The 19,534-nt window shown below is 39.5% G+C and overlaps 1 protein-coding gene across 1 annotated transcript in view; it reads left to right on the top strand.

Moving 5' to 3' along the window:
- LOC111923877 (uncharacterized) overlaps positions 1–19,534 on the top strand; it is a 164,077-nt gene that overhangs the window by 58,747 nt on the left and 85,796 nt on the right. Inside the window, exon 2 of the mRNA XM_086894071.1 lies at positions 6,422–6,897. Coding sequence (XP_086750197.1) covers positions 6,422–6,897 — 476 coding nt within the window. The remainder of the gene's footprint in view (positions 1–6,421; positions 6,898–19,534) is intronic.

Here is a 19,534-nt window from a genome sequence, read left to right as displayed (position 1 = left end):
GAGAGAAACAACCATGCATCTATGTTTTGTATTGCATCATTTAGCAAGCAAGAAGAACAAGCTCACTACAGGTTTTCCAAAACTTTCCTTCTTTATTTTTTTTCCTAATGGAACAGCAATATGTCAGGAAAAATAACTGCTTTGAATGAAACCCACGTTTATTACCCTGATGTGCAAACACTTGATAATGCAGCTTTTATAATTCCCCTCATTTTTTGCTTTTACTTCTTATAAACTCTGTGCTTTCAAATGTGTAGAACTAGCAATAGCTAACATGCTTTGTGTTTTGTCAAGCACGTTGAATTATTTCATTGTTTGTTACAAATACAGTGCAGGTGGAAGGTCATAAATTAAAAGACTATTTTTATATAAAAATAGAGAAGTCGCACAACTGTAATTTTCAAGAACAGGACAGCAGTTGGCTCAAGTATAATCATATCTCCCAAGCCAATTTATAAGGCATTTGTTTTCAGAGTGTAACATTTCATCTGAATGGTATGATCATAAAGTAATGATGCTAGGGTTCACTTATCAGAGGACAAAAACAGTTTCACAAAGGAAGCCCTTCTGTTCTTGCTCTCATAGATGTCTGTCTCACTTTAACATCCCATAAATGTTTTTATTAAGATTCCTTCCACAGATATTCAAAGCCTTTTTCAAGCAAGAGAGAAATTTACTTTTGGAAAATCTTTTATTGAAGATGTGTGCTGTGTTCTTCTAACTTGGGGTCATTAAAAGTGGTTCTAATTATCTGTTTTCCTTAAAAGAAAAATCATGATGCCAGTTGCTTTGAAGCATTAAAACTTTTGTTTGTCCATTTGTATACTAGCAAAGGGAAGCAGGATATCCAAGAAATCCTGAAAATTGAAAATAGTGATAGAAGTATAAGTAAATACAGGCACATATAAGTCAGTGGGGATATTTTATTTAGCATAATGTGTTAAAATAGTAATACATCATTATAGTATGCATACTTCTAAACATGGATCAGAAATTGCTGTGTGATTGACAAGTAACTGCATTCTACCGACATCAAAATTTGCACAAAGTTGTATTTTTTCTAAAATTCATGTTTTGGAACATTTTATTTTTTGTTTCTATTTTTAAAAATAAGGATATATTGTTAATGAAAACTGTAGCTTACTCCTCAGTCTTTTCCAATCTATTATAATTTTAGCTGTGGCAGCGGCCTCAGGGGAGACAAAGAGTTACATTGTCCCACCCCAAACCCCTTGTGAAGGGCAGCCCAGGTGCTCTGATTGGGTTTGAGTCTCTGGAGGGTTCTCCCGTAATGTGTTTCTACTGGTCCCTGACCCTGAACTCCACCCTCAAAGGTGGAAGCCCTAGGTTCTGTCCCTCAAAAACCCCTGCTGTGCCTCTGTTCAGGGCTCTCTGTTCTGGACCTGACTTTGTTCCCATGCTGAATAAATGGTTTCATGAACGGGAGCCCGTCTAGGTTGGTGTTTCATGCTGGTCCCCAGAATCCTGCTGCTTCCCTGGACGAGATCCTGAGGTTGCTGACTGCAACATTTAGCAAAATGCTTAACTTTCTCACTTACTTGATACATCTTTCTGGCTAAATTTCAACCAGAAGCTAACTAGTTCTGGTTCTACTTGACTGCTTATTTTTAAATTAAATTTTATTCAAATATTACTCTTAGTCACTTTATGTTAACCCAGGTGGTACAGATTTATTTTGTAATGGTAGTATCCCTAAAAAAACCCAAGAAAATTAAAGCAGTATAAAGTAGACTGTCTGGGCAGGATACAAATTGTATTATGCCCCCAAATGGCAACTTTAAAAATCCTGCACAATATTTTATGGTGCTAGGAGACAGCTTTAACCACATAAATTTTCAATTTTTCTATGTAATGAAGATCAGTCATTGTCATTATTTATTAGACTATAGTCTATATAATGACTATAAACAATAGTCATTGTCTATTGAGTCTTCATTGTAATCCACATGGAATTGGGCTTTAGACGTGATCAAAACACTGTTGATAACACACTTGGTGTCTTAGGTACTGCTGAACTGTGCTTACGCAGCATCAAGGTTCCCTGTATTTCCCACTCCAGTAGGCTGGTGGTAGGCAAGATTTTGGGACAGGATACAAGCAGGATGGCGACCAAAGTAACCAAAGAGCTATGGTCTATCACAGAACACCATACTCAGTAAGAAAACCTTGTTTTTCAAAAGAAGCCATTGCTTGTGGATGAGCTCACCACTTTGGGTGGTGAGTGACTGCTCTAGCACCACTGCTTTATCTTTGTTTTTCCTTCATACATTAAACTGTTCTCATCTTGACATGCTTGAGAGAGCAATTGCATGGGGGCTTATTTATCACCTAGGATCAGCTGACCACTTACACAAAAAAGTCTTGAATAAATGCAGTCTTCATGTCATGGTGATGTGAATCTTCAACCACTGCAGTTGCTTTTATTAATTTAAGTGATTTTAAGGTAATTATTGATTTTTAAAAGAATTATTAACACACCATTTTAGCTCTCCTTTAAAAATTATTTCAGAAGTACTCACTATATCAGATAGCTGTAGATGTTAAACTTAAAAGTGACTTGTCTGTTCAGATTAATGCCTGTATATTTACTGGAATTAAATGTCAATTTATATATATATATATAAATCAGGCCCGGTTGGATGGGGCCCTGAGCAACCTGATCTAGTTGAAGGTGTCCTTGTTCATGGTGGGGGTCTGGAACCAGACAATCTTAAAGGTCCCTTCCAACCCAAACCATGCTATGATTCCATGATTTATTGAAACAATTAAACAATTTCAGGAAAAGATGCATTACTTCTTCAGAAACCATTAAGAAAGAGACATTTTTCTAACACACATGAAAGATCCTAAGAATATTTTAAGGTCATACTGTAAATGGAAATTGACTCACATTTTTTAAAAAGTAATAGAGTAGTTCATAAAAGTTGAAATAGACTTTTTAGGCCTTGGAATATCCTGTGTGAAACTGGACAGACTGATGAGAAAGAGAGATTAAAACTCTTCTGCAGTGAAAGTCAGGGAAACAAGTAAGTAGGTGAAACAAACAAATGTACTAGTGAATGCACATCTATTAGTAGATTATACATTTGCAAACTGCCTATGCAAGTGAAAGAATAACATAGAAGTTTCACATACAGCTAAAACAGAAAACTATGCTTTCCTCTTTTCATGAAATCAGGTGAAAGTGAGATCATAAAAACTTAGTGATTTGAGCGAGCAGCACACTCATTTCAACTGAATTTCAGAAGCACTAACAGAGGCTCACAGATCTTTTCAACTTGTTTCTTGAAAGGAAGAGTGAAGAATTAGTAGAGACATGTAAAAGAGCAGAACTTCTAGCTTAGATTAAAGCAACTAACATCTCAGGAAGATGAATTTTAAATTACAGACTGGAAATTAAATTATAAACCTCTCTCTGTAAAAGATGTAATGAAAAGATTCATTGAGGTGGACACTTGCAGAGTTCCTTCGGGTATTGACCTAATCAGAAAATATGTCTGACTTCTGTTGCTCTTGTTTCCGCCACCAAGCAATAGGTACGATAGTAGCAGTGCCAGGCTTCAAGTATCCCAGAAAATGGAAAGATGAAAATACAGGATTTCCTACATTAAAAAAATATTTTTTTCTACACACAGTATTTTTAAGATGCACAGTATTTTCTAAGTTTTAGAGACCTATTTCACCCTTCTGTACCAAAGCAGTGTCAGGCATATTTAACTGGATTTTTGACTTACCAGGTTGTAAACTTTAGGTGACTTGCTTATAGGTGACACCTTCTTATGCTGCCCATCTTGGAATGTTGTTAATAGACAAACTAAATCTCCTTTGTTGCAAATACCCATTAATGTCATTTGCAATCATTTTGCAGAATGGAAACATTCATATTATTTGTTGGTTGTCTCTGCTCTAAACAGAACCAGTTATTAAGTCTTGGTGAAGAATAAAACATCCCCTCTTCAGCTACCTGCCTTTTGTGAGACACTGTCCAAGCTGAGAACTTATAGGCCCAGGATATGAAATGCATCACCTTTAAAAATTGCTCTAGACTGACCAATGCAAAGAGAGACCTTGCTATATTTTTTCTTATGTTTAACTGGTGAAACAAAAGAAATAAAAATCTAACCTAGAGTATGTTTAATTTCACACAGATCTAAAGTTCAAAAGTAATTTGTTAAGGAAAAAGATTTGAGCACTTAATTTCAGCAATGTCAAAATATATTTTAGCAAATGCATTCAACATTAAAACTAATTAATTAAAATGTCCCAAGAACTGAAAAAATACCCATGCCAGTCAGAATATTTTGACTTCTTTCCCCTTGTTTTCCTTTGTTTTCCTTTGTACATGGTGACAAATGCTGACAAAACAGCATTTTCCAGCAGAAATGTTGCACTGATTCCTTTCAACCATCTTAACATGATTGTGACAGATTGCACAATATAAAAAGCAATTCTATCAGCAAAACATACTTTACGCATTACACCCACTATTTTCCCCCTTTAAAGCATCTGTCACTGCTTTTAAAGGTCACATATTTCATGTTTCAGTGTGTGGGGAGAAAAAAATATTTCCTCTTAACTTGAGAGATTAGCAAGGATGCTATACCAGCCTTGCTGTGCATTGGATAATTTCATTTATTATTCTAACTGTGACATACTGTCTGGAATTCATTTTTGTGCAAAGAAGGACTTCCTTGTGTACAATTTTTATACTGCAATAATGGAGAAAAACAAAAAAGATTAATTAAATGAATAAGGTCTCATGTTTTGCTTCTACCAATTAAAATATCTTCCTCCTCCTTTCTGTAGTACTACTATGATGCAAATATGACATGAAAAAGATCAAATCCTGTTTCTAATGTTGTGAGAAAAATACCTCTGCCTGATACCAAGCATATTAAAATTTCATCAGTCCTTGTATTATAGGCCAAAAAAATAGAGGGGTAAGCTCTAGGATAAAACTTGATTATGTCTGACAACTACAGAAAAAAAAATAAGGGACTTAAGAAGGGCACAGGTTTTGGAATAAAAAAAAAAGAAAAAAGAAGGAGGGGAAAAAAATGCAAGCAAAGGATTTAAAAGAAGGACAAGAAAAAAAAATGGCATGGACACAAACACAGGCCACTACACCTTCGAGTTGTATTCAAACCTCTGGTTGAGTCCAATGGAGAGACATAGGTGGCTTTAGGGATACTGTATGTTAATGATTAATTTAGAGAGAGGAATCTTATTCTTATAAACTTCAGTTCTACTGAATTTCAGTTAACAGATCATTTCTGGAAGAAAAGGGAGAGATTTTTCTTGTTAGGTATATCTGTTTAATACACAGTCATGGTTATGTCACAGTCACATGCAAGAAAATCAAGATAAAAAATCAGAATTACATAAATTAATTTATTTTTCAGTGTATTTAAGGAATTAATGGTCATGATAAGCTACGTTTACTGGAAAGACATGAAGGGTCTGATGTTCTCCTAAGGGTGTTTAAAAGGTCACGTTTGCGCTGCTGGTTAAGAATAGAATAGGTACTGCAGCCTAGTTTACTTTTTTATGTCAAGTGCTATCAAAGTTATTCACAGTCATTTTTTGCAGTAAAGATTATTACAGTTGTTTATGCAAGCTTCCTGAGCTACTCCAACAGTTCTTTCCGCAAAATTCAATAGAAAGAAATAAAGTAAAATTTCAAATAAAATATTTTAAATGGTGTACATATAAATCAATTTTGTTCTTCAAGAGAGTGGTATCTTGAATGTTCTCAACTCTAGATGTATTTTCGCATCCATTATCCTCCCATGTAAACTTTATTCTTTTGATATTCTTATGGTTAGATTCCCAAGGCTCTTCACTGACAAATCTGAAATGTGAATACCACGTAAGAATTTCAAAACAGATCAGTACTTTTGAAGAGAAGTGAGTTTACATGAATATCAATTTAAAGACTATAAGCTTTAAGGGTCCTGTTTTTTTGAACACATGGTCAAACCTTAACCAGTTTCCAATGTCCACCCAGCTGCTTTCAATCTTTTTCCTCAACAGGACGGGAGCAGAAAATAAAGGAAAAAGCTCATGTGTTAAAATAAGAGTCAGGGATATCTCTTCCCAGTTGCCATCATGGGCAAAACAAGCTTGACTTGAAGAAACTTATTTTAATCCATTGACAATTAAAACCAGACTTAGACAGTGTGTGCGCGGGAAGACAAATACAGAAACAATGCACTCTCAATACATCCTTCTTCTTCCCAAGCTCCACTTCATGCCAACATCCCTGACTCCTCTACTTCCTCCCATGAGCAGGAGCTCATCATCATCATCATCATCATCATCATCATCATCATCATCATCATCATCATCATCACCATCATCATCCCGAGGAGCAGGAGCAAGGCCTGCGGTGAGCCCATAGCAGCTCCTCTCTGCTGTTCCTCACGCTCTTCCCGAGCTCCAGCTTGGGGCTTTCCTCGTCCTTCAGGATAAGTTTGCTCCAGCGTGGGCTCTCCATGGCTGCAGTTTCCCTCCGGGCACGTCCACCGGCCCGCCCGGGGTCTCTCCGTGGCCGCAGGCCCATCCCTGCCGGCTCTCTGCCGGCCCCGGCCCCGCTCCCGCTGTCCCCCCGGGGCTCGCAGGGCTGTTTGTGGCTCGGTTCCCCTGGCTCAGCCCTGGCTGCCGGGCAGCGTTTTGCCCTCCCTTGGCCAGGCTTTCCCCGGGGCTCTCGCCCGCCCGCCCGTGGCTGAGGGGCTCAGCCGGGCCCAGCCCTGGGGCCAATGCAGCCGCCGGCACCGCCTGGGGCCGGGCCGGGCAGCCCCGACACGGGCCCGGCACCGCCAGAGCACCCAGGCTGGGCGCAGCTTGTGAATCACGGTGCTTGCTGCAGATCAAAAGGTACAGTTTTAGAAAGCCATGGCATTTAAAATATGCCACTTTTTTTAATGTTTCATTACCTCGAGTTCTTGAAATTTCATTTAATGTGGTCCATTTACCTGCTACTAAAACTTACTCATTATGCCTACACCTTTTTAAAAGCCTAGCATTGGGAAAATGCTCAGTGGATTCTGGAAGCCAGCATAAAGCAATGAGGCCAGCCAGCTTTCAGTGTATATTTCAGAATAATACATCTTTCTAATGAAGGAGAACCTAGTGTCAGTCTAAGATGCATCCTTTTTCACTCTTGGAAAACTCACTGTGATTGGAGTTATGAACTTTGGCACAAAAGATGGAAGTTACTTTCATGGACATTTTATAAGCACAGAGACCAGATTGTCCTCATCTTGAACTCAGTCAATACAAATTCATCGCCTAGTATACTGCAGTGAAGTGAATCTTTTATTTCTGATGTATGCTTTTGGTAGTTTAATTTTTCCTTAAACTTAATTCAGCTGGATGCTTCAAAATGTTTTCTGTCTAGTGTTCTGAGCTACTAGTTCTTTGTAATGATGGAAGTATGGAGGGGCAGAATGAACACATAAAATTTTTACTAGGCGTGCACAGTTTGGAGGTTGGTATTGAAATGTTAGGTGTGGGACATTTTAGTAGAATTTGAGTTTAGTTCTCTTCTAGTCGGAGTAGAGTTTTACCTGGCAGAATTTCTTGTCTTTGCTCTTCTCCCTTACCTTCCTCTAATATTGCTAAAGTACAGTTGGGTGACATGGTTATAAATGTGCTTACTGGCTTCCACAGAAAGTACAGATTTTCTTTTGGTAGTGAAGCTGTAGGTCTCAGAGAAGAACCCTTCTCTTGCAACTACAGCCAGAAGCACTTTACTGGAAAATCTGGTATATATTGAGTATTCTTTTCTTCTGAGGAGAACTTCTTCCCCAGCAAGAGCCAGGCAATATTTCCTATTCCAAACAATCAAGACACTAAGAAAATGTGATTATTTTTCCTTCCCCTAATATCTTCTACAAAATCAGAATTAGTTTAAATGTCATTTATGTAAGCACAGCATTTGCTTATAGCAGATTGCCACTCAGTAACTCACACAGATTGTCCTCAACTGTCTGACATAAGTTTAATATCCAATTCTACTTGGCTGCTTCCACAACCAAATGAGAGCTAAGTGTAGATTTATGTGAATATAACAAGTCATTATTGCTTTCTTCTTAGCCATCACTAATTTTCACTTTTCTTTATAGTCAGTTCATGTCCTGTCATCATCTCATTATCTTATGTTTATTTTACTGCCCGTGACTGAAATTGTTATACTTATTTCTGAAATATGTAAAGGTATTTTGCATTCACCATGTAAGATTTCCCTCACATCTTAGTAACAGAGATCTAATAGCATTTTTCTTTCAGCCATGCATAGGGTGAAATCACAAAATACCTTCATCTAGTTTTTAACTCGGTCCCCTCATTGAAGCCAAATTTTCTTGTCTTTAACAGATGCATTTATTTACCTTTTATCTCTAGGCTGAAACACATACTTATATTTCTGTGCTTCAGGCGCTGATTTTTCATCAGTGAGAAGCTGCATTTTTAAGTCACGGATGTCATATCAATAGGTAGGGACTAAAATTGTGCCAGGCAGTGGGGGGCACATAGAACATCCCTAATGCAATGGGAACTAATTCCAGCAAACCCTGGCACCAGTGCTGGAGATACCCTGCTAGGTGCCACAGACTCTTAGCCAGGCAGAGAAGGGGACATGCATTTTCAGGCAGAAGCCTGCAGCTCCTCAGGGAGTTGCAGCTCAGAGTGGGCATGTTGTCAGTGCAAGGTTTTGTTGCACTGGGAGAAGGGGGAGGGAAGGAACTGTAGTGATGGGAGCAGAGGTAGCAGATATGTGAGCCACCCCCACCCACAATGGCAATTGTCTCCTGGGAACAATTTTGGAAGCACTCCTTGCTGTGAAAATAAGGGCACATTCAGACTGGGGAGAGGAAAGGGTAAGTTTTTTCTATGATTTTTGTGCTTTACTTGACACTGACACAGAAAGCACACTTCCCAGTGCTCAAGTGGAAATGTTCCATGTGGAAGTGACAATACAGCGGCTGTGGGTAATGAATGTGAAGTGTTTAAAGGCATATGTAAATATTAGTGGAGAAGCAAGGGCCAGATTCTAACATGCCATTTTACAACTTAAAAATATACTTTCCAATGGCTTTGGAGTGTGCCAAAAGCTCTCAGGAAAACTCCCTTTTAACCTTCTTCTAAGAATTTCTGGGCCATATTGAAATACGACTGTTATGGACAGGATTCTTTCCCTTAATTTTGCTCAGCATCAAATGACATTTGCCTAGGTTTGCATTACATTTCTGCTGATCATGACATCCTGAAAAGTTGTAGCAAGAGATGCAACCAAGATCTTCTCTGTTACAAACTTGGAAATACCTTTGGTAGTTTTACTCATAGTATGTAATTCTTTTTCCCCCAAGAGTCAGTTTAATAAATGCACCGTCTGACAATAGTAGTGTTCTATTTCTGTAGTGTTCTGTTTTTGCACTCAATATTTTTTCCATTCAAGCATAGGATATGTGTTCATTAGCCATTTTTTTTTGATTGACAAGGTCTGCTTTTCCTTTTTTTTTTCCCTATGTGTGGTCAGTGAGGTTACTGAATAATTAGTAAAGTCTAGTAAGGTGCTAGTAACACTAAGTCTGTTATGAACTAAATAATACATTCCAAAATGCCTGTTCTGGTAGTGGCATAACAAATGTGAAGCTGCCATGACACCACAACAAAAGAACATGGCAAAGAAGTGTATTGAGTTTGCTTGGCAAGGTTTCAGTAGCAGGGGAGCTACAGAGGTGGATTCTGTGAGAAGTTGTCACAAGCTTCTCTGATGTCCAGTGGAGACAATACCAAAGGGCTCCAAGACAGAGCCATTGCTAGGCAAGGCCAAGCCCATCAGTGATTGTGATAGTGTCTCTGGGATAAAGTATTTTCCTTAAATAAAAAGAAAAAAATGTTACATCTCAGAAGCAAATTGTAGCCAGAGAAAAGACAGCATATATGTGGCAAACATCCTTGCAGACACCAAGGTCAGTCAATAAGGAATGGGAGGAGGTGCTTCGAGCTCTGGAGCTGATGTTCTTCTGCAGCCTGTGGTGCAGACCATGGTGAGGCAGCTGTGCCCCTCAGCCCATGGAGGTCCATGGTGGAGCAGAGATCCATGTGCAGCCCATGGAGGATTGCATGCCAGAGCAGGAAGATGCCTGAAGGAGCCTGTGAATTGGAAGTCCAAGCAGGCTCCTTGGCAGGACCAGTGGCCCTGTGGAGGAAGAAGCCCATGCAGGAACAGGTTTTCTTGGCAGGACTTGAGACCCTGTGGGGGAACCACACTGAAGCAGGCTGTTCCTGAATGACTCCATGGGGTTCCCACACTGGAGAGGGACCCTGTGGAAGGGACCTGTAATAGAGTAGTTCATGGAGAGCTGCAGGCCATGGGAGGGGCCCCACATTGGGGCAGGGGAGAGACTTCTCTCCCTGAAGAAGAAAAAAGTGGCAGAAAAAATGTGATTAACTAATTGTAAGCTACATTTCTAAGCCCCCTTGCCACAGGGGGAGGGGAAATACTGAATTAGAATTAAAGTTAAGCCCAAGAAGAAAGGAGTTTTCTAACATTTAGTTCTATTTCTCATTTTTCTATTGTTTTTATTGGTATTTAATTAACATATTTTCCTCAAGTTGAGTGTTTGTCCTGTGGCAGTAATGAGTGAATGATCTTCCTCTTTCCTTGTCTTGATCCATGAACCTTTCATTATATTTTCTCTCCCCTTTCCAGATGAGGAGGGAAGTAAAAATGGCTTTGGTGGGCACAGGTGTTCATCCAAGGTCAAATAACCTCAAGAAGTCAGGGAGGTAGTTCTTACAAATAAATTTCAGCTACTTATTAGTCAGTCTTTTCAACATCTTTGCCTTGTCAATTTTTTTGCCCCTTATTGCTCCCAAAATACCTTTGACACAAGCTTTTAAAGTCGATATTTACTTCGTGGGAACAGATTAATACTTTGGGAAAAAAACAAAACAAAACAAAACATTAAATGTAAATTGGGGGTAAAAAACCTGCTCAATGTCCCATCATCCATTTACTGAGAGACTGAAAGTTCTGTTCACTCCAACCAGACTGTTGGAGTAAAACCAAGTCTGTGTAGTCCAATGTACTTCCAGTGGACTTCTACTGGTAGGTGAGGCTTTGACATAGTGAAAAAAATCCAGAAGTTTCAAGGATACACAAGCTCTTAAATTCCTCAGAAATTTATGAAAGCAATATGAATGATTCTGGCCAGCTCATAAATATTTTGTGTTTATCTATGTTGTGGCACACTCAGAAATGTACGCCCTCCTTTTTTGGAACCACTGCTGAACCAAAGAATATTCAGATAAAAACTAATTCCTATCAAAATTCTCTTCTCCTAAATTTTATTGATCAATCATAGGGAAGAAATTTATCTGTAGTGTATATTCTTCTATAGTTCCTGTATACCCAACAAGCATACATTAAAAATAACATCAAAATTGGGTATATTTTAACTGATGCTTTACTGATCTTCCCTAAGCCATGGATATGGGGTAAATAGCTCTTGGAGAAGTCAGTGATAGTTTTTTTCCCTGTGGAAGCAAGAATTATGCCCACAGTACAAACCTAATCTTACAAAACAAAATGCTTGCTTTCCTGCATCCTGACACACAATTGAAGTTTCTGGTATAAAATAGGTTATCTAAGTTCTGAGAACTTCAAACTCCCTTAAAAATTCTTTTGTTTTAAAATAACCCAAATAAGTGGCTTAACAGCAATATGCTTTCCATTAATAACTAGGGAGAATTTATTAAAGTGGGGTTTTTTGTTCAGACTTAACAGCACATTTTGGTGGGAACTGACGTTGCTGCAAGAAACCCAGACATTTACCAGATGCTGTCTTTTTGGAATTAGAAATGAGATGCTGTAGAATGCTGAACAGCTAAACAAAAGATAAGTATTCAAGTTTTTAGTAACCCAAATGAGAGACTAGAACTTTAACTATCCAGCGGGAATCAGGGCTATAAGGAGGATATGATCATTGACAAAAATATTTATGGAGAAATATTTTGTATTTCAATTTAATTATACAATGATATAATTAGAAAATTAAAAAACAAAAAATAACGACTTACAAAAAGGAGACTGTTGGGGAAGGTGAAACAGGGAAACCTTATGAATGTGATTGTTTGGCACTAGATTGTGAAAATATGAAGGCTAGAATCAAAGTAGAAATGAAAGCCTGCTTTGAGTTATAGGATACTGAGTACTGGTTAACCAAAGAACAATAGCCTAGCCAGCTAGAGGAGAATCCCTGTTGATAAAACAATGTCCTTCTGCTGATAAGAAGAGTCCGAAAGTAAAGAAGCAAGGAAAGAACTTGTAAAGTTCTTGTAGAGTATAAAATGCAACACTGTATGTTAATATAGGGAAGCCCATAGGTTGTATGTAAATTATTTAGTGGGTGTGTCTCATGGTGATTGGTTTCTGGCAATTAGAATATTCACGATAGAAAAAGATATATTGGATTGTAACAAGAACTTCGCTCTCTTTACTCTTTACTCTTACCTCTTGCCTCTTTACTCTTCTCTCTTCCCTCCTCCCTTTACCCCTCTCCCCTCTCCCCCCTCTTAACTCTCAGCCCCCTCTCCCTGCTCCTACCCCTCTCGCCTTCCCTGCTCTTTCCCTCTGTTGCTCTCTTACTCCCTCCCTCTCCCTTCCAACCTCACCTTCCCTGCTCTACCTGGTCTCTCTCCCCTCCCCCGGAGCACGTGGACGCCAAGGCTGGTGGCGGACACGGGTCTCCCCTCCTTTTACTCTTATAATAAATCGCTTATACTTGAACAGCTTGACCCTGGAGAAGTCTCTCACCGCGAGCGAGTGTTTTTGCATCTCCAATAGGAGACAATTTATAGCTTTCCATAGGAGAAGCAAAGGCAATATATGCAGCAGGCTGGGCCTAGATAAGACAACTGGGTGCTACCTTGGGATTTTAGGGTGATGGTCCCTTGCACGAAGAGATAAAATGAGGAGTGGGCATGATCTAGTGAGCTGAAACAAAAGCACTTCAATAAGGGAAAAATAATAAACTGCAGCAACAACCGAGAATGCAAACAAGGTATGGGGTGCACTAGAAATGTGAGGGCCAGGGGGTTACAGTAATTTATATAAACTAAGGTAGGGGCAGAGTCTGAGGGAAGGGTACCAACCAGGGGTGAAGATTAGGAATATGCAAATTCCTGTGACAAATGTAAACCGATAACAACAGGAGAAACAAAGAACTTTCTAGTAATATTAGCATATGAACTTCCCAGGTGGCAGTGAAGGTGAGTTTTTTCTTGCCATGACTACGGTTATTTTTCCCACAGCCTTAAGTCAAAGCCTCCATCGACCTCCAACAAATATATACTAATTTGAATAAAATTTACTACTTAGAAATGTACAGTTGCTAGGATGTAACAGCATAATTCTTATTCTAGGTCTTAGAGGTCAATGATACTTTCCCAAACATTAGTTAATTAAGACATTGGCATGGCACTTAAAGATCTCATCTAGAAGGAACTAATACATATGAAAACTCCTAATACAGAAACAAGAGCAAACATTTAATTTAGTGGGTTTTTTTTTTTGTTTAGTTATAGAACATAATTTGCCTGGAATTTCAGTATTATGGTAATAGGAAATATTTCAAAGCTAACTTGTCTTCATTTCTATGCCTAGCAATCTCCCTCTCGTCTGTTTCTCTTCCTCTCCTCAATATACTTTGTCTTCCATTTAAAGCAGCCATCTGCTAAAATTAGTGACTATATTACTTAATTATGCAGCATTTGACTATATTTCTATCATTACACTGTCTTCCATTAAGTGTTATGTTTGTGGCTAATGACATCTTTTTCTTATGTGTCGACAGCTCATTTTGTCAGATTTATTGTGCAATAACTCAGTATCTTACTAATAATGTATCTATTACCAAGATTAATAATTCTTATACAAAGCTGTTCACAGAAACATAGAAAAATGCCACTGTCCATAATAGCAAATTTGTAGTTACAGAATCATCCTAATTACACTTAGTTTCATTAAAGTAGCTGTGAATAAATTACAAATTCAGGCTATATCTGAGTTAAAATATGGCATGAAATTGATCTTATATTCTAGCATGATGTGCTCAGCTTTTGCAAATATCACACACTGAACTCTTTCCCTGAAAACAGTAGTAGGAAAATACAGATATTTTTGTGGGAGTTTGCTTGCAAGTTTGTTCACCTGAAACATAAATAAGTCCTTTGATAAAAATCCCTTTCTTTCACTAAATAAGTAATAAGTAATAAGTAATAAGTGATAAGTAATAAGTAATAAGTAATAAGTAATAAGTAATAAGTCTTATGTCTTTTTCCTGTACATATTCAAACATTTCTATATTTTTGAATGCATTTAAAATGATGGCACATCTGTGTAGTGAAGTACTGGGATTTTTCTCTTTTCCCTTTTTCCCCTTCCCCTTTTCCCTTTTTCCCTTTTTCCCTTTTTCCCTTTTTCCCTTTTTCCCTTTTTCCGTTTTTCCTTTTTTTCCTTTTCCCTTTTCCCTTCCCCTCTTTTCTTTTCTTTTCTTTTCTTTTCTTTTCTTTTCTTTTCTTTTCTTTTCTTTTCTTTTCTTTTCTTTTCTTTTCTTTTCTTTTCTTTTCTTTTCTTTTCTTTTCTTTTCTTTTCTTTTCTTTTCTTTTCTTTTCTTTTCTTTTCTTTTCTTTTCTTTTCTTTTCTTTTCTTTTCTTTTCTTTTCTTTTCTTTTCTTTTCTTTTCCTTTCCTTTCCTTTCCTTTCCTTTCTTTTTTCTCTTCTCCTCTCCTCTCCTCTCCTCTCCTCTCCTCTCCTCTCCTCTCCTCTCCTCTCCTCTCCTCTCCTCTCCTCTCCTCTCCTCTCCTCTCCTCTCCTCTCCTCGAGTCTCCTCTCCTCGAGTCTCCTCTCCTCTCCTCTCCTCTCCTCTCCTCTCCTCTCCTCTCCTCTCCTCTCCTCTCCTCTCCTCTCCTCTCCTCTCCTCTCCTCTCCTCTCCTCTCCTCTCCTCTCCTCTCCTCTCCTCTCCTCTCCTCTCCTCTCCTCTCCTCTCCTCTCCTCTCCTCTCCTCTCCTCTCCTCTCCTCTCCTCTCCTCTCCTCTCCTCTCCTCTCCTCTCCTCTCCTCTCCTCTCCTCTCCTCTCCTCTCCTCTCCTCTCCTCTCCTCTCCTCTCCTCTCCTCTCCTCTCCTCTCCTCTCCTCTCCTCTCCTCTCCTCTCCTCTCCTCTCCTCTCCTCTCCTCTCCTCTCCTCTCCTCTCCTCTCCTCGAGTCTCCTCTCCTCGAGTCTCCTCTCCTCGAGTCTCCTCTCCTCTCCTCGAGTCTCCTCTCCTCGAGTCTCCTCTTTTTCAGAAGGCTTGTAGAAGTGAATGATCCCTGGGCTACAGAACATCTGAGTCTCAGGTACCAATATCCAGGACAGAAACCTGAATTGTGTTAACATAGATAGATGTTTCAGAATGGATTTCACAAAAAGTGAGAGCCAGCTGGTATCTGCACATTCCCTAAGTAATCAATTTTCAGCTGTCTTTAGCTGGTTAATACAGAATTTCTGAGGATTTATCAGGATGTCATTTCTCATGCCTCACTAGACACCATGGGGATGTATCTTCCATGTGGGATACATGGTCTAGGAGTTGTTTACTATTTTAATTTATTCCAAAGAACACACCTTGGCTTGTCTTTCTTCACATTCGACAAGGGAAATTTTCTCTTCCTTTTTTTTTTTTTTTTGACAGTGTATTGGTCAGAGACTTGGCCAGACAGTAGGAGATCCAGGTTTAATTTCCTGCTTGCACAAGGAACTTGAAACACATTCTGTTATTTCCCAGGAAAGACACTTGCCTTACAGATGGTTCAGCCCTTCTGAGGATATGTAAATAGGCAGAAGAGAAGAAAAAAAAATTAATTAGGCCAGAGAGAGGAAAAAATGTTCATGGTGCTTTAGAGGGCTGAATTGGGCATGCAAAATAAATCTGTGGGATGAATATGAAGAAAGACTTGCATGCAACTTTCTGCTGTGTGAAGAAACCATAATATATACAATCTGAAATTAAAAACTGCTGGAGACTTGAAATGGTGAAAATTTTAAGAAATATTCTCTGTGCTATTCTAAACTCTCCTGTTCATGTTCTCTCCTAACTCTATTCCAATAAAGCACAGAGTTTTCATAGGCAATGATGCCCACAGGAAAAAACAATTGTTTCTGACTTCTGCGTTATCAGTTGCAAATTTATCTTTCTGGATGTATGGAAAGATATCCACTTACCATTATGATTGCAGAGAAAATTGTCCACTCCAAAGTAGTCAAAAAATTTACAAAGGGTTTATAAAGATGAAGGTAGTGGAATTGAAAGAAAAGCATGCTTAATGTACCTATACTGTCATCCGTTTCAAGTCATTCCTCTTTCCTTTTCTATCCAGATTACAAGCTTATTTTTCAACATGGTAAGAGTCTCAGTAATGTTCTCAGCTTCTGCAGGAGAGATTCCTGCATTAGAGGGATGTTAGCTTTTATATCCATGCTTTTTCTTGGATTAAATGCCTTTAAATTCCAGTTTTCTACCCAGAGTATTGATTCCTGAGGTGGCGCCAATGCTCTCACTCCCACATTATTATCTACCCTCAACTCTTTCAATATTATTATTACTTTGTCAGACCAAATGCTCTCTTCTGCTTGGCTGTTTTTGACAAACCTAACAGTTACTGCTGAGAAGTGAGAACTTTTCATACCTGCTCCTTCCAAATGAGATGGCATGTAAATGTCTGAATGAAGCTCTTCTATGCAAATAGATGATTTTTTCCTTTTTTTTTTTTTTCAATCCTTAATTTTTTTCACTCTTATTTATACAAATCACTCTGTGGAAGGAATACATCCAGGTCATTCCTATCTATAATTTGTGATTGGAAAGGATATTAAGTGGTTTGGTTGCACATGGTGCTTGGCTTCCAGTACATCTTTTAGATATACAGAAGCAGTGAATTTACCTCCTGGAACTAGAAGGAAAAGAAACATAGGGACAGTTTTTCCTCTGTTGCTAATGATTTGAAACTCAACTGTCATGGTCACTGTGAAGACAGCCCATCTAGACAGACCCCTTTGCCTATGTGTCTCTCTCTGCTTACAAATAACAAATCTAGGAAGGCATCTTTCCTAGTTGGCTTCCTTAGTACCTGCACCAAGAAGTTATCTTCAACATGCTTCAGAGCTTACCTGCACCTCTTTGTGTTCCCTGTATGAGAGTCTCAGGGAATACTGTATATTGTCCTGGAAGTTATAACTATCCCCAAGGATAAGGGCAATGGATACAGAGATATCTCTTAGTACCTTGTAAAATAATTCATCAGTGTCATAGTCCTGGCTGAATGGATGTTAGTTGACCCCTACATAACATCTGCTTTATTTGCTTTTTCCTTCCTCCTTACCCAGATGCTTTCAACCACGTACTTACCACCAGCTGCCAGCAGCGCAGAATCCCTCTCATACAGCACCACCCCTCAGCATTTCCCACCCTGTCTATCCCTCTTGAAGAGCCTATAACCATCCACTATGGTTCTTTAATCACAGTACATATCCCAAAAGGTTGTGCTTATGCCTATGATGTCACAGTTCTGTGACAGAGCCAAAGCTTTGAGCTCCTCTTATTTATTCCTCATGCTGTGTGCATTAATGTATTAATGCATTAATGTAGAAAATGTGCATTAATGTAGTTTAAATGTGCTCCAGTGCATTCAGCAGAACACTGTGCTGCAGGCTTACAGACCTTGCATCATCCCTCAAACATTGCCATGACAGCCCGTGACTTAGCTCCAGTGAGCCTGGTTTTATCCCTTTCCCCATTCAAATCTTAAAGCTCCTCTTTTGATCCCTTCTAACTTGTGTGTGAAGATACTTTCCTCCTCTGAGAAATGTGCATCCCATCTATTGCACATAGAACTAGTATTGTGTACACTGACCCATGATCAAAAACCCCTGAATGGTGCCAATGACACCAGGGATGGAGCCAGGTATAGATTAGCTGGGTCTGCCTGTTTCTTCCCTTATCACTTCCTGCAGCTGAAATGATAGAGGAAATACTCCTTGTATTCCTGACCCCTTAATGGGCTATCCCAAGGCCCTGATATCTCTCTAGATTGTCCTTGGACTTCTTATTGCAGCTCCCTGAAAAATCAATCATGGATCAGCTGAAGGTCATGCAAGGAGAGGAACTTTTCACTCATTTAGCCCAGGCCCCAGACAGGTGGCAGACTTCCTTTAGAAGTGGGTCTAATCGGTGCAATAGGCCTCCTATGACTCTCAGAAGAGTCTCCAATGACAATGACACTTTTAATGTATGAAAGTGGTTTCGATGTGGGCTATAAGGCTGACTTAACCCCAGTAACATTTCCATGCCAGATGAATCACCAGTCTTGTAATTGTTTGGTTACACTTGCAGAGCCTCGTACCTGTTGTGCAATGACACCTGGAAAGGCAGGAGAGTCGTGGAGGAGATGTAACTGCTGAGCCAAGCAGGAACATGTCACCGTTCCCCTTCTCCATTAAGGCACCATGTTCTGCCACATAGAGAGAGAGGATAGGGAATCCTCCACATCATGTCTGCCAGATAGGTTGGTCCCAAGGAAGGTAGGGTGTGATTCCAGCAGTCTAGCATTCTTTTGGACTTGCTGATACTCCTGAACCTACTCACTCCCTCTTGGAACTTTGTCACTAACAGAGGAGTTCCTGCACCTGGGCACAGCTCCCACAGTGTTGCTCAGTGTTTGCTGGCCAGTCCTGGCATAAGAGCAGGACACACCCTGCAGGTGGCATTGAGATGTCTGCAAAACTGCATCAGTTGTGGTGGGTGCCAAGCTTAGAGAGGCTGTGGCTTCTTCCAGGTGGTTACCATTGCTCCCTGGTCAATCTGACGCCTTCAGCACCCTTCCTGCCCTGTCAGCCACATCTTGCCCTGCCCACCCCTGCTCCTCTAGCAGCTTCTTTTATATTTGGGGAGCATGCCCCCTGTCATTGCTCCTGCTTCTGCCCATGGCTTGTCAGCTGCCACAATGTGAGCTGCAGGCTCCTGGCATCTGTCCTGTCCCCTGAGGTTTTCCTGGTTCAGGAAAAGCCCTGGTACATTGTGCTAGAGTGTTCTGCTATTGACTCTGCTGGCATCAAAGCAGTTCGCCTCAGCGACTGAGACATAGATAATACAAAATAAAGGTTTATTCACAGCCAGATAACATGTTTTTTCTGAGGTGGGAAAACTTAACAGAATGTAACCCTTTACCTTAGTAATCACTTTGGCAAATTTATGCCTTGAGTAACTGCTTGACTGAAAGATCTCTAACCATTGCTGTCCACAGCTAGACCTATACCTTGTAGATCATTACTTTTTTCTTATTTTTAAATATTCATCTGTAATCAAAACATACAATTGGTGTAGCCCTGCTTTGCAGAATCTCAGTTATTACAACAGCAAAGCCAATTAATGTAGACATTTTGCCATCTAAATAGAGATGTCTGAAGTACAG

Source organism: Cyanistes caeruleus, chromosome 1 (assembly GCF_971803275.1).
Source record: "Cyanistes caeruleus chromosome 1, bCyaCae1.hap1.1, whole genome shotgun sequence".
NCBI classification, from domain to species: Eukaryota; Metazoa; Chordata; class Aves; order Passeriformes; family Paridae; genus Cyanistes; species Cyanistes caeruleus.
The sequence above is the reverse complement of the archived record's forward strand: the minus strand, read 5'-3'. Positions and strand labels throughout refer to the sequence as shown.